Source organism: Tachysurus fulvidraco, chromosome 18 (genome assembly GCF_022655615.1).
Source record: "Tachysurus fulvidraco isolate hzauxx_2018 chromosome 18, HZAU_PFXX_2.0, whole genome shotgun sequence".
Lineage (NCBI taxonomy): Eukaryota > Metazoa > Chordata > Actinopteri > Siluriformes > Bagridae > Tachysurus > Tachysurus fulvidraco.
Window position 1 is genome coordinate 6,596,863 of NC_062535.1, and position 19,342 is coordinate 6,616,204.

At 41.1% G+C, this 19,342-nt stretch overlaps 1 protein-coding gene across 1 annotated transcript; it reads right to left on the reverse strand.

The window, feature by feature from the left end:
- Positions 1-2,062: 2,062 nt before the first annotated feature.
- mrpl39 (mitochondrial ribosomal protein L39) lies at positions 2,063-6,781 on the reverse strand. The gene is made up of 10 exons (XM_027155999.2): positions 6,591-6,781; positions 5,849-6,055; positions 4,744-4,883; positions 4,564-4,663; positions 3,968-4,035; positions 3,640-3,752; positions 3,227-3,292; positions 2,853-3,006; positions 2,427-2,474; positions 2,063-2,334 (listed from the first exon to the last, which is right to left on the reverse strand). The coding sequence occupies exons 1-10, from the start codon at positions 6,625-6,627 to the stop codon at positions 2,251-2,253; spliced, it is 1,017 nt and encodes a 338-aa protein (XP_027011800.1). The 5' UTR covers positions 6,628-6,781; the 3' UTR covers positions 2,063-2,250.
- Positions 6,782-19,342: the final 12,561 nt, after the last annotated feature.

Below are 19,342 nucleotides of genomic sequence, written 5' to 3' on the forward strand. Positions count from 1 at the left end.
CAGCAGGCGGTGTGTTTTTCTTCAGAGCAGGGCCAAAATATCCCTTTACACACTTGCTTGTGGTGTAAAGTTTGACTAAAGACAACAGCTGGGTCACCCAACCTCAAAAGCTTCAATTCAACATGTAATGATGCAAAACTCTGGAGGAAATTCACAATTAAATCAGAACAACTCTGAAGTAATTCAGGCAAAAACTTCACAAGCAGTTGAAGACAAATAATTACACATGACAGTGTTGGGATTCCATGTAATATTAGCAGATGTTTAGATTGCAAATTGTAGAAATGGTCTTAAGTCTTAGTGCTGATGACTCTGCAGAGTTAGTGTTAAATTCAAACTTGTGTAACTTTACACCCCTAATAGCACAATACAAATAATAACAAATTAGAAAAAAAATAAAAATAACGAGGGATAAACTTACACACAAGCTGTAATGAGTTTTTCCAAGCTTTAGAAAATAAGTCATATTGCTTTAAATGTGAGATGGATTGAAATAATTGTGGAATCGCAACTTGTCAACCGCACAGGCATTTAAATCCCGCCACCTGTCCCCACACGACAGATGTACCAGTTGCTGAAGGGCTGACAGTCACACAACAAGGCCTTTGTCTCAGTTCAGCCAAAATGCTGACCACCGACTTTGCCTGCACGAACACACACTCTCACTTTAACACATACATCTCCAGATGACCAGACAAGGCCAGACATGCATTACAGTAACACACCCCACTGACACACAAACACACTCCACAAAAGGAGACATTCCTCTAGAGCTTTAAACCCTAACAGATGCAGAGCTGGGTTATGTCATGTGATCTCACTGGCCATTTTTGACCAATTAACTGGGCAACAGATTGCATGGTTACAGGTTTGTAAAGTCACTCCAGCTCTTTTTAAGCTAAATTCTGTCCACTGCGTCCTTATTGTATGTGATTACCAGATGCTGTATCAGAAATGGTCAGAAAAAATTCACTTATAATGCAAAGTGCATTTGCTGAACTGTCAATAAACCTAGATGTTATAAAGAATATCATATATCTAAATATCTTTAGTCTAATATCAGGACGTATTTAAATCCATAAATTAAGCTTTAAATAATTCATTATTTTAATTATATCTCAGCATAAATATTCTGAGAAAGTTTAGGCACCTTGTACTGTACTGTTTGTTCTCTATTAACATTTCTAAGTTAATTAGCTATAAACTGTAGATAAAGTTTTCTGTTCAAGCTCCATAAAGCAAATCATTGTTTACGTCCTTAAATGATTATTATTATTACTATTATTATTATTAGCAGCAGCAGTGAAGAGAATGCAGTCATGGCTTCTATTTTTCCTTGATTTAAGTTGTTTTGATCACTTTCGGTGTATAAATACTGCTACATTCTAATTTCTAAGCATATTTTCTCCATTTATTTCTTACGTGCCAGGTGTATATTTATATATAACCTGTATTATGTCTACATATTTCTGATTGATGCGAACTATACAATGGAAAAAGCCTTGATGGATGTTGAAGCCACACTTACAATTGTATATTTTGTATTTTAGTTTTATGTTAATCCAACGAAACTAGTAAAGCTTAAAAATTATCCTTTGTGTCTGCTGTATTTGAACTGATGAAGTTTTTGTGTTCTTGGTGAACAGATTATTTTTTAATTACAGGTGTCATCCTTGTTATGGAATTTCTATCTTTAGAGGGTTATGAATATCCATATAATATGTGTGTGTGTGTGTGTAAAGGTGGGGCTATCTGTTCCAGATGTGTGTGTGTAATGTAAAATATATATATATATATATATAATTTAGCAGAAAAGGCCTTATTTGTTTGGAAGGTCATTAGTTCTAATCCCAGGTCCACCAAACTGCCACTGGGATTTGAACTAATGACCTTCCAATCAGTAGTCCAACACCTTAATCTACAGGATTAAGCTATGTAGAACAGATGTGATTATGTGCTAGTTATGGCTCTGCAGAATGAGCACAATTAGTTAAGTGAGATACAAGGGCACTGCTGCTTGATCAGGCCGTCACAGTCAAAGCTCTTAAAGTAATACAATCAATTCAATGTCAAAAATTCTTTTATAAGCAGTTTGGAATAGAACAGCATGTTTCCACCAGAAACAATATGCCCAAATCTTATGTTTGTCAACTTTAAATCAATACACCAAAGTGCCACTGGTGTGTAGTTTATTCAACAACGCTACACAAAGATGGAAAAGTATTTAGTGTGCATGTGCTGAGCTGCAGGTCAGTGTTGGGAAGATGAGGGAGTGGTTTGGGGAGAAGTGGGTGTGGTCACAGGTTCACTAGCTGTAGATGAGGGAATCTCCACCTAGAAGGCAAAAAAGTGGGCTGCTGTTATACTCTGTACTAAAAACTGCAGAATCAACAGGACTGGATTAATCGAGGGCTCGTTTGTCTCACCAATTTCTCAGCTCTCTTCCTCAGCTTCCTCCACACTGTGTGGTAAGCCTGGAGGACCAAAAAAAACAAACAAACAAAAACTCATATTTGTTGTCATTAGAAGCACGGATCATCTAGCAGTTTGGTAAAGCAAATACAGGTATCACGCCTGCCATCTGTACTGTGTACAGTTAAGAGAACTGAACTACTTCAGATGTTTTTAGTGATGTAGCTTCACATCGGTATGTATATATGAAAAGTCTTGATGAACCTCAATTCACAAGAGATGTGCATATAACCCTGTAATTTCTCTGTACAGTGTAAGCCTTTGTAATAGTATGCCATTTATTCTCTTTATGTTGACTTGTTCTCATTTCTTTAAGTATATGATCAAGCACACGTACTTTACTCTTTCCCACATAAAAAACTGGGTCGTTATTACTGTACCGTGAGGTTCAGGGGAAGAGAGAGACCCTGGGCTCGGCGCTGTAAACCCCACCGTCCTCCTCCCAGTGTGTGCAGTGCTGTTACTTCATACTGAGAGCACAGACCTGTTCTGGCCACCAGGGGGCCCTCTGACAGAGTCACATGCTCCCCACACCTGACAAACAACAAAGTTTTTATTCACACTGTTGGAATATCTTCATGTGAGTCAAGTCAGGAAACGATACTGCAAATGGGTGTATATGCAATATTTCATCCCTGATCACTGCATTTTAGTTATGTGTGTGCATGTGTGTGTGCGAGTGAGTGTGTGTGCATACGGTTTGGTGGTAATAGTGGCAAGGTGTGTTTGTTTTGTGTATATTGTTTGTACTGACCTGTATAATGACACTTTGCCACTGCGGCAGTTAGCAGCCATTTCTTCCACCTCCTCTTGTTTACATCTGTATGATGAAAAAAAAAAAAAAAACAGTGTTTTTTTTTTTATTACTGGATACTAAGCGAAATGTGATTTGTGGCACTTCAAGACAATTAAATAAATCTACATTAAATAAACAACTTCTTACAGGGCAAAGCAAGTGCAATAAAACTACAGATTAATACCACGACAAATGACACATTAAACTGGGATTAGTTCCTGCCATTTCCTCAAAACCTATTCTATAAATTTCATATTGTAAATAGTGTCTGATTAGTTTGGGGGAAATGTAGTAAATCCAGTCCTTCTATTACTTTGGACATTTAGGTATGAAACTGACACGTGATCGGCAGATGTAGAAGGAGGAGACACCTGCTGTGAGAGAAGATCTCCAGTGCTACAGGCGGCGTCACCTCCAGAGGCTCCCAGGGTAAATCTTTTAACATGAGCTGCTGAGCTTCACGAGTTAACGAGCGCAGGTTCTCCTGTGGGTTAATCAGAGAAAGAGCTTCACAGAAAGAAAGCTGCACACGGGTTTACAGAGACCTTCGTTAAAAAAACTCGTCACTGTTTAAACTCGCTTTCGATAAATAATCCAAACTGAATTACTAAAACATGATGGTATCTAACAAAAGGTTAACAGTTATCAATTCAGCATAAACACTGCGCTCACACTAGACATGCATTATATTAGACAAACCTCTGACGGAGTCCAGGAATCTAACTGAGGATCCAGAACCACATCACAGCAGAAAGCACCAGCAGTCACTAAAGACAACGAAACAGCAAAGAAACATTAGAGCTGCCAACATGAGCACATATATCTTGTCTTCAAGGTATATTAAAGTAGATACAGATCATATATATATATATATCTATATATATATATATATATATATATATATATATATATATATATATATATATATATATATATACACACACACACACACACACACACACACCGGTGTGAAAAAGTGTTTGCCCCCTTCCTGATTTTTTTTTTTTTTTGCATGTTTATTTTGAAGGGGGGCAAACACTTTTTCACACCACAGGATATAGGCATATTTTACTAAACATATGTGGACACTGTAACCATGGACACTCCAAGAAATTAGACAAAATATCCATAACAGTTATACTGCTCTTTCAGTGATAATGAAATGAACATCAAGAGCTTTGTGGCTTTTTGCGATAAATTTTACATGAATATTTTTTTTGCTAATCCTCTGGAAGGGCGCTAATAATTCTGGTGTGTTCTGACGTACAAGAACATAAAAGCTTTAACTGTGTTACCAGGAACTTCAGGAATCTTCAGCAGCTCCACACTGTACTCCTCCTTAAAGGCATCGTCAAGCACTTGGCCTAACAAGGCTGCACAGGAGCGCCAATACGCCTAACACACAAAGACGTGCGTTGATGAATATTGTTCCCACTGACGCATCTTAAATTCACTAGAAAACAGAGTTTCAGTACCTGGTTAACCAGCTGAGGATTGGCGTCTTTAAACGTGAGCAGTGTGAGTGAACAGGAGTGAGTGAGTGGACGATGCATGTGCCATGGCTCTCCGTCCACCAGGGCGAGAGCTGCACTCGATACGTGCCACTCTGTCAAATCTGAAACGTGAACAAAGAAAGAAAGATGAATAAGAAAAAAAAGTCTTTAAGTAAAGCACAACATTTACATTTCATAACACTTTCGAGACACAACGACTTGAAACTTTTACCTCCTTATAACTGAACAGAATAACTGAACTTATTCTGGCTCATATGGCATCCAAAACCACATGAAAATGGCAAAAAAAATTTTTTTACATACTATGCATTTCTATTCAACAGGCCCCATATTTCTGCAAAGATTATATTGTAGGTAAAGAAGAATTTGGTGCAAAACACCGCAGATTTCAGACAACTTCTGAATACCTCGACACTGAAACTTAAAATTACTGAAAATAAAATATGAAATAAAGAAAGAAAAAAAATGTAGCATGTTTTAGTATTTTAGCTGCTTTTAAGACATACTTATGACTTTCCCTTACAGATTAGAATCTATGGTTTGGACTCCAGAGGAATCGCGAGTTTAAATCTTTACAGTATTACAATCATCCACAACCAGGTGTCAAAAGAGCTCTAGAGAGTGAGTGGGATGGGTTACTCTTTCTCTTCTGTCAATCACATCAACACTAGCCAAGCATGTGCATCTTAAGGTGGACGCTCTAGCCTAATGGTTAAGGTGTTTGACTTTTGATCGGAAAGTTGAGTTCGAACCCCGGGACCCCTGAGCAAGGCTCTTAACCCTCAATTGCTCAGTTGTATAAACTGAGGGGGAAAAAAAGTAAGACACACTGGATAAAAGTGCCTGCTGAATGCTGACAATGTAAATGTTAAAAGGATTGTGGATGCGAAGGAGACACTTTCCTCCAAGCATGACTGCCTGTGATGCAGTGACTGGCATGTGTCGAAGATGAGGATTAGGACTAATTTTCTGTCAGTTTTCTCAACAATCATCTGGAGAGAAGTAATTAAATAAAGAAAACCCTAGTGAATATTATTAAAGCTGTAAATCGATTAATTTTACTCACGTCTTGCGCAGCTATATGGCGTGGACATGCCTTTGTTCATAACCAGAAGTGTTCCCTGTAGCCCTGGGGCATCCATTGTCACCTCGATTTTCTCAACACGTGGATACATGGAGCGCTGGAGAGCTTGTTCTTTGGAGAACAGACTACTTCGCCAACTGCGCAATTGTGACCCAGAAATCCGTTCAGCTGCTGCACTGGACACCAAACCTGCAAGGAGAAAAACTTTAGTGTTAGAAATAAACTACTGATTGACATAAACGATAACATTCAGTTCAGCATGAAATAAGTCAGGTTAAGGATTAATGGCATCAAAGGGCATAAATGTAATTATGTGTTTGTAATTATTGTTATATGTAAAAGTGTCATTGTGATGGAAAAAACCTACCATCCTTAGAAAAGTGAAACTGTTACGTGATTGTGACGGATGTGTCATGTAAACATTGGGGAAATGCACATTACCATTAAATAATAGGATAAAAAAAATACTTCATAGAAATGACTATTGTGTGTTGTGTTTCTGAGCAAAAGTCTAAACATTAGTACATCATTTGGATAAAAAATATATATATTTCTATTTTTTCCCTCGTCACTTTGACTCGTTTAGTTAGACTCAAGACCTACAATAGTGTTTTTAAAGCTGCTTGATGGTCGTGTTTACGTTAAACGTTCATTTCTACACAAATAAACACCCCATCAGCTGAAGGTCAGCAGCATCAGGATGAGATTAAACACACAAACTTACGGCGCTGGGACATTTGACAAAGTCTCCGGCACGACATGGGAATTCCTGTTTCAAACCAACACCGAAGAAAAATACAAATATAATGTATAAATATATATAATGTACATTAACCAGTCAATTACAGCGCATAGTAAGCTCCATGCTGTGACTCCACTGTGTTCACTAAAATAGTTCCGTCTACATACTAGGAACCTGATTTTTTTGGTTCCGCCTCAAAAACCACTGTTTATACTATAACAACAAAGTGTATTATATTTTTAATTCCGTAATAAATCTATTGACGATGTTATTTATAACAAGATCACGATCATTGTTTCATTTGCTTATGCTTTTGAAATGTTGGATGAAAATAGAGTACAAATTGATGTAGCATTTATCACCAATATTCTGTCAGTAAAATAAACTAGTTGATAAATTGGAAACTGTTCCCTGAATCAAGTCAGAGTAGAGGAGATATTTACCCTGAATCACAGCTGATAACATTTTTAAACGTTTAAAATAGTCATTTAAAAAAGTTAAAAAATGTTTTGTTTTAATTGAGCTCTGAGAAAGAGCTTTGAATTATGCATTCAAGTAACTACGCCAAAGAACTGTAGCACTGACAGTGACCATCAAGACCTTGGTTTGAGCTTCTGCTTTCACTAACTGTCATAACCTTGAACAGATCTTCTGCTTCAAACATAAATATTTGGCTTTAAATTGAATCAGCAACTGTGAGTTCTCTTTCATCATCTCGTGTTCGATGGCAGGTAATGCCCCTTACCTGAGTGCATAATGCACCTGCATGCTCTGCCTTTCCTCAGTTATCATTCACTTCTCGCGACTTCTGCTATCCTACCTCACAGCTCCCTGTTTTTGTTTTTTTTTTGGACTGCACTTTTGTCTTCAGAAGGACATATCATTTGATCAGTCTCCGCCAGTCGAACTCGTCCTCAGCCAGGTTAGCTTTGCGAGCCGCCCACGCTGGCACCCCCCTTTTTTTCTCTAGGCTGCCCGCCTGCTTTTTTTTTGTCTTTTTTTTCTATGAGCGGCACCAGCTACTCCAGTGCACAACCTATCGCGAGCCTGCCCGGCCATGTGCGGCGCACTCATTGCTGCGAGGGATTCTCATCCCTTCTGCGTTGTCTGCACGGGTCTCAAGCATGCGCAAGAAGTTATTGACCTCCCGAAGAACTGTAGCCATTGCCTGGCACTCCCAAAAAAGCTCCTGTGTCGCAGGCTCAAAACGGCCACTTCACAGTGTGTCGGCTTCGAGCTGTCCGACTCGGAGGGGGAAAAAGGCGAGGCCGTGATGCGACTTACTCTGACTGGGCCGACATGTGCTCTTCCCTGTTTGAGGATTTGCTACCGGTCGAAGGACCGACAGGTTCCAGGGATGAGGTCGAGGCGGGCCTTCTCGACGGCACAGGTGACGAGGACGCCATCCCGTCTTCCGTGGTCGCTCAGGCTCCCTCCGCCCCACCTCAGTCTGTGCTGTTGGAGCTTTGTGAACGCGCTGCCAGATGGCTCAGCATCTATTGGCCGGCTCTCCTGAATGCTTCGAATCATGACAGTAAGCTTCTGGGACCTCCTACCGGCCCAAGAAAGCAGCTTCTGCCCGTCCTCCCTGCATGTGCGAAACACATGAGATATTGCTGTGGAGATCCGCTTGATCTTAAACACAGCCTCGCGGGGCTTGAAGTGAAGGATATAGCGCATCTTGGCATGGGCGAACCACCCCGTTATCGAGCCTTCCATCGCCAGACACCTTAACCCATCTCAGGGCGGGCTGCTCGCCCCACCCAAGCCCGTTCTCCCGAGCAAGATGGATCGCTTCTACGCAAGCTCTTTTCGGCCTGGCCGTTGCGCTGATGCAGCAGCGCTGCAATGATAAAAAGAAGGAGGACAAGGCTTTCAAGCTGTGTCTTCCTAGGAAGCCGGGACACCATTCCCACTACGCTGGCAGGACCAACAAACCCCGTGGGAAACCACCGGCTCAGCAGAGCGGGTCTCCTCCACACCAACACACACACTAAGACACACACACTAAGCCCTGGGGTAAGATATCCTTTGCCGGAGCCGTGGCTAGGAAGCCTCCCAAATCCCCTCCTTTTGTTCCAAAACAAAATGGGGATGGACGTGAGTTTGAATGCAGAAGCAGTGTCACCAAACACCCCCCTTCACACTCCGCTCGCATATTTAATAAAGGCTACGGCCCCAGTTTTCCACAAAAAAAAACAACTTAAAACTTCTCTGGTTTGGCCACTAGATGGTGCTGTTGCACCATCAATGAACAATCCGACCGGATCGGCTCCCGGCTTTCCACCCGGGTGTGTGGTCTCGCTCGGGAGTCACGTGACAGCCTGGCTGTCTGTCTCAGCCCCCGATTGGGTGATTCACACATTCCTTTGTTTCGCCTACCAAGGCGTATGTTACGAATTCACGGTCCTTCCGTTCGGGCTCGCACTGAGTATGAGGATGTTCTGTCTGTGTGCGGAGGCGGGACTTGCGCCACTGAGAACAGAGGGCCTGAGAATCCTGACTTACATAGACGATTGGCTTATTATAGCCGATTAGAGAGAGAAAGTGATTCAAAACACTGCCCGTTTGCTCTCACACATCGCTGTGCTCACTTTCAATGTGAAAAAGAGCAATTTCACTCCTGCTCAGGAGGTCATATTCTTGGGTTTGGAGCTGAATTCCGTTACAATGCGCGTGCGCCTGTCACGGAAGCACATTTCTTCATTCATGAACTGTCCCCTATTCAGGGAAGGAGTATAGCAGTATACAGGATACAGTATAGCACATGTCTCAGATTGCAGGGTCTTATGGCTTCGGCTGTCCATGTCTTGCCTCTAGGTCTTCTGACAATGAGGGCTTTCACTGGAGGGCGGCGGAGTTTTACTTGCATGGGACCCCTCTCGGGGCGATCATGCTGCAGAAAGTGGTAACAACAGATGCCTCCTTGACAGGGTGGGGAGCCACACAAGAGGACAGATCAGTGAACGGTGTGTGGCCGAACTCATTTCATTCAGCCCATATAATTTACTTGGAGCTCCTCATTGTGTTGAAAGCTCTAAAGCATTTAGATGTGCTGGTGTGCTGCGACAATAGGGACAGCTGTAGCACATCAACCGTCAAGGAGGCATGCGCTCCTCCAAACTTCACGCTCTGGCTCACAAGCTCTTGGTATGGAGCACACGGCATTTCCTGTCGTTACGGACGACTCACGTCCTGGGAACCCGCTCTATGGAGAGTGGCAGCTTCACCCTCAGATAGTGAGGCTGCTTTGGGAGAGGTTTGGCCAGGAAGCCATCGATCTCTTCACACACACACACACCCCCCTCAAGACGGCTCTGCTCCTGGGTTTGGCTTCCGCCAAACGTGTCAGTGATTTGCATGCGCTCTCGGTTCATTCCTCGTGCACCAAATTCTCGCTCAGTGGAGATAAGGTTTTGCTTAGGCCTAACCCAGCCTTCATGCCTAAATGCTTTACAGCTTACACTGTTGGTGTGATTGAGCGTTTCACCCTCCTCCTTTTTCCTCTGCGTTGGACCAGAGGTTGAATACTTTGTGCCCTGTGCGTGCCCTACGGGCGTACATGGACAGGACAAACTTTTCGGAGGAGTGACCAGCTCTTCATTTCTTGGGCCCCGTTGAACACGGGGAATCCCATCTCTAAGCAACGCCTCTTTTGCTGGCTTGTAGAAGCCATCTCCTTGGCGTATGAATCTAGGGGCATGCAGCCTCCAGGTGGCCTAAGAGCTCACTCCACTAGAGGCTTGGCTGCTTCTTGGGCTCTGTTTGGGGGAATTCCCTTGCAGGACATTTGTGTCACTGCGAGTTGGTCCTCTCCGGACAACTTTGTTAGGCACTACCGGCTTGATGTTACCCGTACCACGGTGGCTCATGCGGTCTTAAGTGTGGGCTCTTCGTAGCCACGTGCTACTAGGACTGCACTCCTTTCAACCCTGTCTGCTCGGCCTGGTTATGCATGGTTCAAGCATATAGTCTCTCCTGGCACCCAGGTTGGTCCATTCACATGTTTATAAACATGTTCTTTTCTTGCAGGCAGCCTGCTTGTTGGACATCAGTGGTGTTCTAACATGCGTGTTACCACATGTCGCGCTTTTCTTTTCTTTCATGGTTGGGTTTTTACCCTGCGCAGTGTTTTATGTCTGCTGCTTTGTGACATGCCAGCACCACCTTTTTTGGCCTTCCACTGGCTTACAGGGCCTCGCTGTCAGTGTTTTGGGCAACCGGGGAGTTGTCCATATCTCCCATAGGTGGATCTCAAACACAAGATGATGAAAGAGAACAATAGGTTACTTTCGTAACCCCGGTTCTCTGGAACGTCGAGTGGAGAGATCCACCAAGTTTGCCCCGCTTGCTGCACGAGAAGCGTCTATGCTCGCTGAGGAAAGGCAGCACGTGCAGGTGCATTATGCACTCAGGTAAGGGGCGTTACCTTACCTGCCATTGGCACACGCTCCGGTCTGTCGAGCCAGACTTGGTGCAATTGGATGCTTCTGCAGAGGTCAAGAACCTATTGATCTTAGCAGTCCCAAAACACTCTTGAATATGAGTGCCTATGTTACAATGCTTGTACCCTGCTTGTATATTGCCAAATGTTCTGGGACATCCCGACAAATCATTGAATTCAGGAGTTTCAATCACTTCCATGGCCACATGGCCGCATGCAGACTGCTTCTACAAACATTTGTGAAAGAATGAGCCGCCCTCAGGAGCTCAGTGAATAGCTGCCTCAGTCCCTGTCTGCACTTTGCAAATTTACATTGTCCATCTTCTTATTACAATCATACCTAACAATCTTCTTCTTCTTCTTCTTCTTCTTCTCTCTCTCTCTCTCCCCCACTCTCTCTCCCTCTCTCTCTCTCTCTCTCTCTCTCTCTCTCTCTCTCTCTCTCTCTCTCTCTCTCTTTCTCTCGCTATATATATGCCACTCCTGAGCTCCTCGAGTTCCTGATCATATCTTCTTATGGAGCTACTTTGTCAATCCTGATGTTCTACCCCTGGTTGAAGTCTGGTCACCCGGTGGTCACCCCCCAGGTATTGATCTGCAAGGTCAGCCAGTGTCTCATGGGATTGCTGTGGATGGAGCCACCCAGAGTGCTTCTTTGAACTAATGTTCCATCAGATAGCTGGATGATCTGGTCTTTATAAGCAATAATTTGAAGGCTTTGACAGGAAGGAATTAGTGTTGGGTCCATAGTGACCTCAGAATTTACGATGACCCATTAGTTCCTCAGGAGCTCTAGGTTGCACTATTATAAGCTGTTGTAGAAAGGACATTATTTACATTTACATTTTTTACTGAAGAGTGTCACCCAAATGAGGATGGGTTCACTTCTGAGCCTGGTTCCTCTCAAGGTTTCTTCCTCATATTTTTCCATTTTTCCATTGAATTGGATTTGGAGAATTGGAGACATGTTCTCTATGAATCACAATTCTCTGTCTGGCAATCTGATGGACGAGTCTGAGATTGGCAGTTTCCAGGGGAATGGTAAATGCCTGACTGCATTGTGCAAAGTTTGGTTTAGAAGGGATTATGATGTGGGGATGTTTTTCAAGATTTGGGCTTGGCCTTGAAAGGAACTCTTAATGCTTCAGCATACCAAGACATTCTGGAAAATTTGGGGATGGAACCCTTCCTGTTTCGACATGACTGCACACCAGTGCACAAAGCAAGGTTCATAAAGACATGAATGAGTGAGTTTGGTAGAACTCGACTAGCCTAGACAAAGTCCTGACCTCAACCCACTCCGATGGAGCGGAGGGAGCAGAGAGAGTAGAGACTGCGAGCCAGGCCTTCTCATCCAAAATCAGTGCCTGACCTCACAAATAGAAGTAAATTGAGGAATGGTCAAAAATTCCCATAAACACCTTCCTAAACCTTGTGGAAAGCCTTCCCAATAGAGTTGATGATGTTATAGCTGCAAAACTCCATATTAAATCCTACAGATCAGAGATGGGATATCAAGTTTATGAGTATGTTAAGGCAGATGTTTGAAAACTTTTGGCAATATAGTGTATGTGCTTAGTTAGAAGTGGCTCTGTAAATAGTGTGCATCTCAACAGCTGTGTCTGGTGCATACTCTGGTAAGTAAGTAAGTAAGTAAGTAAGTAAGTAAGTACGTAAGTAAGTAAGATAGATAGATAGATAGATAGATAGATAGATAGATAGATAGATAGATAGATAGATAGATAGATAGATAGATAGATAGATAGATAGATAGATAGATAGATAGAAAGAAAGAATGGACGAACGAACTTTATTGTCATTGCCTAGTACAGGTACTGTACACAGCAACGAAATGCAGTTTGGCATCTACCAGAAGTGCAAAAGCAGGAATGTGCAGAGTGAAAGGTTACAAGATTACAAGATTTTGGCATTTAAGGAGTTTATTTATATATATATGCACATTATATACATAGATTAATGTGAAATGTTGGGCAGAATGTACAGTGATGATATAAAGATACATATAGATTAAAAAAAAGAATAGTGCAGATGTAATGATTAGTAAAAAAAAAAAAAGATAAACTATGTAATATGTACATGTATTATACAGAGGTTATATACAGTGATTTGTTTTGTGTTTGTTTTGTAGTGATCTAGCGGTGTAGTGTAGAGTTCAGTAGTGTGATTGTGGATGGAAAAAAGCTGTCCCTGAACCTGCTGGTTCTGGTGCGTAAGTTCGTGTTTATGTAACAGTAACAGTTTATGACTGGGATGTGAAGAGTCCTAGTTGTGATAATGTTGTGAGCTCTGCGCAGACGTCTGCTGTGGTGAATGTGTTCAATGGCAGGTAGTTGGGTGCCAGTGATGCATTGGGTGGTTTTGACCACCCTTTGCAGGGCTTTATGTTCACACACAGTGGAGCTTCTGTACCATACGGTGATGGAGTTGGTCAGGATGTTTTCGATGGTGCAGCGGTAGAAACTCGTTAAAATCCCCAGGAACAGATGAGATTTCTTAAGACTTCTCAAGAAGTACAGGCGTTGTTGTGCTTTTTTAACCAGAGCTGAAGTGTGCTGCCAGGACAGATCCTCAGAGATGTGAACTCCCAGGAACTTAAAGCTGGAGACATCGCTCTACCTCAGTTCCATTGATGTTGACTGGTAGATGTCTCCTGCTGTTGGATTTCCGAAAGTCCACAATGAGCTCGTGGTCTTTGTGTTGTTGGAACACCATGCTGACAGATTTTGGATCTCTTCCCTGTAGGCCGATTCGTCGTTGTTGTCGATCTGGCCTACTACAGTGGTGTCATCTGCATACTTGATGAAGATGTTGGAGTTACACAGAGGAGCACAATTGTGGGTGAACAGGGAGTAGAGTAGTGGGCTCAGGACACAGCCCTGCGAGATGCCAGTGTTCAGAATGAGGGTCAAGGATACCTGGTTTCCCAACCTAACAGATTGAGGTCTGTTGGTGAGAAATTCCAGAATCCATCTGCAAGTGGAGATGCAGATACCCAGGTCACTGAGCTTAGTGATCAGTACAGTGGGGAGGACTGTATTGAACGCAGAGCTGAAGTCAATGAACAGCATTCTGATGTAGGTGTTGCTTTTATCCAGGTGGGTGAGAGCTGAATGAAGAACTATGGAAACTGCATCCTCTGTTGATCTGTTCGGGCGATAGGCAAACTCGTTTGGGTCCAGTGTAGGTGGTAGGCCCGCAGTGAGGTGATTCAGGACCAGTTTCTCAAAGCATTTCATAGCAATGGGGGTGAGTTCAACTGGGCGAAAGTCATTCAGGCATTCGGCAGCTGAGTGCTTAGGCAAAGGTATGATGGTTGTGGTCTTCAGGCATGTAGGAACTGTGGCTTGGGCCAGTGACAGGTTGAAAATGTCAGTAAAAACCTGTGCCAGTTGTCCAGCGCATGCTCTGCGAACACAGTTAGATCCAAAGATACTAACTATTCTTCATGGTAGCAGTATGTGCTTAGCTACAGGGATGCTGCATGTAAAAGCTATACTGTATATTGCATAAAATCACAGCTCTATGGACATCATCTCTCTACCATTGGCTTTATAAAAGGGATGAAATTCCTTTAACCTAAAAGACTGCCTTTTAACTTTAACTTTAGCTTGATAAACTATTGGCTAGTGGCTCAGAGGTGAGATTGAATTCAGTTTGATGTTTGAGGTGAGTTTGAGGTTGAATGTGGAAGTTCAAGGTCATATCACTATATCTCCCTTTGGGTGCTGAATAACATTTCCATGGCCTGTAGGCATCATTTCAGAGCCACCCAAGGAGGAACATAATATTGGGGTAATATTTAGAGGCTTACCACCCTGAGTCTGTACTGATACTACCTGAAATTTCAATAACTTTTAAAAGGATAACATCACCTTTCCCATTCATGCAGAAGGCATCTCTGATTAGTTTTCATTGTTGCCACTGTTGGCATGTTATCCATGTGTTTATTGCAAGAGGGTTTCAGCAGTTAGAAAGGCTGAAATAATATCTGCTGCTATGGTTGGATGGTCCAAAATGAATACTCAAAATACTGAATAATCATAACGTGTACTGAATATCCTTTTAACATGGTACTGTTTGGATATATGTATTTGTACAAGACAATTATCACACAATTTTCTGTGCCAAAAACAAATACAGGTGAAGTTAATAGAATTATTTTAAATAGATAGTTCTATAACCCTATCAGAAGTTTCAGGGCAAAAATAAAGGTCTGTATTTTAAAGAAGCCTTCAGACTTCAACCTTCAGCTAACATTTCAACCTTCAGTTACTTTTTCTTCAGTAGCCAATAGCCTCATTAGAAGTTGCTTCAATTAGTCATTTAAATATTGGATTATAGAAAACAGTTGTTTTATTTTTAATGTATAACATATCATGAGGAAGGAAGGATTTACACATGATGCAGGTAAGAACAACACAAAAGTAACATTAAACAATATCAGTAATTGTATGTCTCTATTATACACAAAGACATTATCAGAGTCATGAGAAATGTAAAATGTTAATTCAAACTAACAAGGAAATTTACTCATTTATGCAGTAACTGTAACTTTCTTAATTTTCTTAATTGTCCATCATATACATCATAAACATTAAACTGACTAAAGACCAACATTATTGTGTAAGTTACCAGATTTACACCATATTTACTCGCTGGCTGAAATGTGTGAATGCTATCAAGCTGGAATGAAGATGAACTCTCACATCCCCAGTCATGAACAGCATTAACACAATGTCTGTGTGGTATATTAGAAAGAAAAGGGCCCATAGAAAGAAACTTTTTCTGAAAAGTTTAATGAACAGCCAAATTTTGTTCCATTATTGCTCCATGTCCTCCGTGATGTTTCATAATTGTTCACGATTTCATGACTGAAGTCAGCTGAACAATGCAGGATGAATGCTAACAGCATAGGTGTTCACTTAGAAACAACCCCTATCACGATTAGCATTAACCCTGAACTGAACAGGTCATTCTCCTCGGTGGATGAGTGCCGTGAACGCCATCTAAAGGATAAATGAAGAAAGTTCAAGAAGATATATTGTGAAGCACATAATAAACCACAAAGGGTTAAGTTGTGTAGCGGAAATTCTAGCTGTATGAAAGCTCTAGGCAGATTGTGCCTACAATGCCACAGACATCAGTGTGGAAAATGACGTCTGCCATGCACTGTGTGGTGTTACCCCACCTCCAGATTCTTCCTTTAACCTTCCATTTGAAATTCACTGACCTTTTAATGTGGTAACATTGAGTCATTTTTCTCTGACAACATTTTCTGAAGTGTTTGTCATGAAGCAGTTAGTCACTGTGCCATCATATTTATCATGATACTTATCAAATAGTCTGAAAAGAAATATTGTAGAAATATTGTAGAAAACTATAAAGATGCTTTATAAAAGATGCTAAGAACACTGTATTTGTATTTATAATTAAAAATAAATAAATAGATAGAAAGATAGATAGATAGATAGATAGATAGATAGATAGATAGATAGATAGATAGATAGATAGATAGATAGATAGATAGATAGATAGATAGATAGATAGATAGATAGATAGATAGAATTAAAAAAAAGAGGCATTACTTGCATCAGGTACAAATATCGAAACATTCTGTAAATGATTTTTTTTTAGATGTCAATTTTCTCTTAGATTTTATAATGACATAAATAGTATTATAAACTTGTATTTAAAACCGATACTGAAAGACTGAAGAAAAAAAGAACTTGCGGAAATGTGGCTACAAACCACAGTACAGTTTCTGTAGAAAAGCACCACGTGGTCATGTGTTGTTGTTTTTTTAAAACTCTAAACTCGTTTACCTGCCCAAACAGTCATGAATGTTCTCTAGAAACAGTTGTCTCTAGGTTGTGGTCAGTCCTCTGGTCTTCCATTACATCCTGGACGTTCAGCAAATGTCCATGTCCATGTGGTATTCCACTCAGGTGTCAAAGCTCAGCAATTCTCTCACACATTTTCACCACCACTCTCTCTCTCTCTCTCTCTCTCTCTCTCTCACACACACACACACACACACACACACACAAACGCACACACACACACACACTAAATGAGCCTATTTTCTGTCTTTATATATCTAGTCGATGACTCAAATTGAGAGGGGAATTCCGAGTGCTCTGGGGGGGCAGTATTGGTTGCTCTAAATGAAACTGTCTGTTAACTCATTCTTCTTGTCTTTTGAAGATATTAGTCAGGATTTCTGCCCAACATTAAAACTGTTCAAATCTTGGCTAGGCATATCTAAAACTGTTTATGCTGAAGTCTCAACTTTTTTCAGGGTACAATATCACCTGGAACTGTTTCACCAAGGAATCTTAATAACAAAATAAGCTATATGTAATGATTTGTAATCACAGTTTTATCTCAGCCACTGAAATTTATAACTCAAATATTATAATCTTCATCACCATATTGACATATTTTTTTTCATACTTTGCCCATGAATGCGTTCCTCCGGAAAAAAAGTTGCGTTCCTCCGGAATTCCTCCGGAGTCTCTGGTTTCTTTCCACATTTGGATGTGAATGGTTTCATGGTGCTCAGTAAAATACTGGGACCTCATGCAATGATTCCAATGAAAGGCTCCAGATTCACAGATTCATCCAGATTCGTTTGTGTTGCTGGTCACGATAAAACAGTTAAAGAAGACACTGTTTGGTGCTGTGAATGAAAGAAGATACATAGTGCCATGATATATAGTGATTTTGATATGTTAGAGAGTATTTGGTAAATTCAATGAACAATGTTTCTGATTGTGTCAGGATAGAGCTTATCGTTGTGACGTTACGTAGCAATAGCCTATCGGATTTTGAGATGATCTTCCGGTTCCGTGTTCAACAGAATCCGGGGGATTTCTGCTGTATGTGCAGTCTCCACACTGTTTAAGGGACAACGCTGCTGTTTGGTTCCGTGTTAAATTGCTTTGCTCCTCGCTAAATTGTTTTGTAAGTGTTTATTTTTGATTTCATATTTGTTTGTATATCAACATTGTTACCCTTTCTCTGACACTGTTAATGTGCTTTAAGGCCTACCTCGACGTAGGAAGCCTTTTGCCAACTCTGAACTCAAAGTGTGGTAATTAGTTATTCTTTTGTGTTATTCTGACTTGAAGTCTAATTTATATTTTTATCCTGATTTAGATTTTTCTCCTGAGTTTTGGTAATCTTTATTCTTTTATTTTGTTTATTTGGTTTTCTTGGTTTAAGCATTGTTAATTTAACATATATTGTTGCTTTTTTGTGTACTCTCTGCAGGAGCTGTAGGCCCAAAGGCCGAGAGGCCTGACTTTCCTCCTCTTATTTCGAGCGTGTTTCTCTGCACCGTGTGCTGTGTGACCACCGAGCACTGAGTTAGTGTGTGGGTGTGATTAGGCACCTGCATGGTGTGGATATCTAAAATCTACTTTGGTTTCAGCCTGTCTTGTGCTGATCAGCTGCAGCCCTGCAACAGTGTTGATTTTCCTTTAACTTCTGTTTCATTCTGACATTTTAAATACCTGAGTGGTTGTTAATACTTGAGTGGTCCTGCTCATTCATTAATTGGTAGAACTGACTTGTGTTCCTTATATTCTTATATTATACATATTGCGTATTATACATATTGTTCCCTGGGTGAAAGTCCCAGAGTGGTGTAGTCTGTTAGTTTGTTTAAATCTAGGGTTTGCATATTGCCTCTTTTCCTTCATACCTCTCCGTCACATTATCAAATCTATCAAATCTATTAAATCTTATCTGAACTTATCGATTTCAGTTAGCATGAGTCAGTTATGGGTTTTTACTCTGGGTCTTTTTCAGATCTCAAGTCAAGTCAAGTCAAGAAGCTTTTATTGTCATTTCAACCATATATAGCTGTTGCAGTACACAGTGAAATGAGACAACGTTTCTCCAGGATCATGATGCTACATCAAACAAAGACAGGGCTAAGGACACGTAAGTAGTCTTAGCCACATAAAATGCAACTGAGTAACCTGGTGTACACAGTGCAGGACAAGACAAACAAGACAGTGCAGGACAAAAGACAGTGCAGACACAAAGTTACGAGACAATACAAAAAGTACAAAAAATACAATACACAAAAGACAATAAACAATAACAGAAACAGCGCAGAACGACCAGTGTATATATTGTATCTGTAACAAAATGAGTGATTTGTCAAGACCAAGCCAAATCAATCTCACGCTTGTGTCTTTACCTCATGTGACCTGTTTAAAAGGCATACATACTGTATAACAGGAGTGTTCAATCATAACCA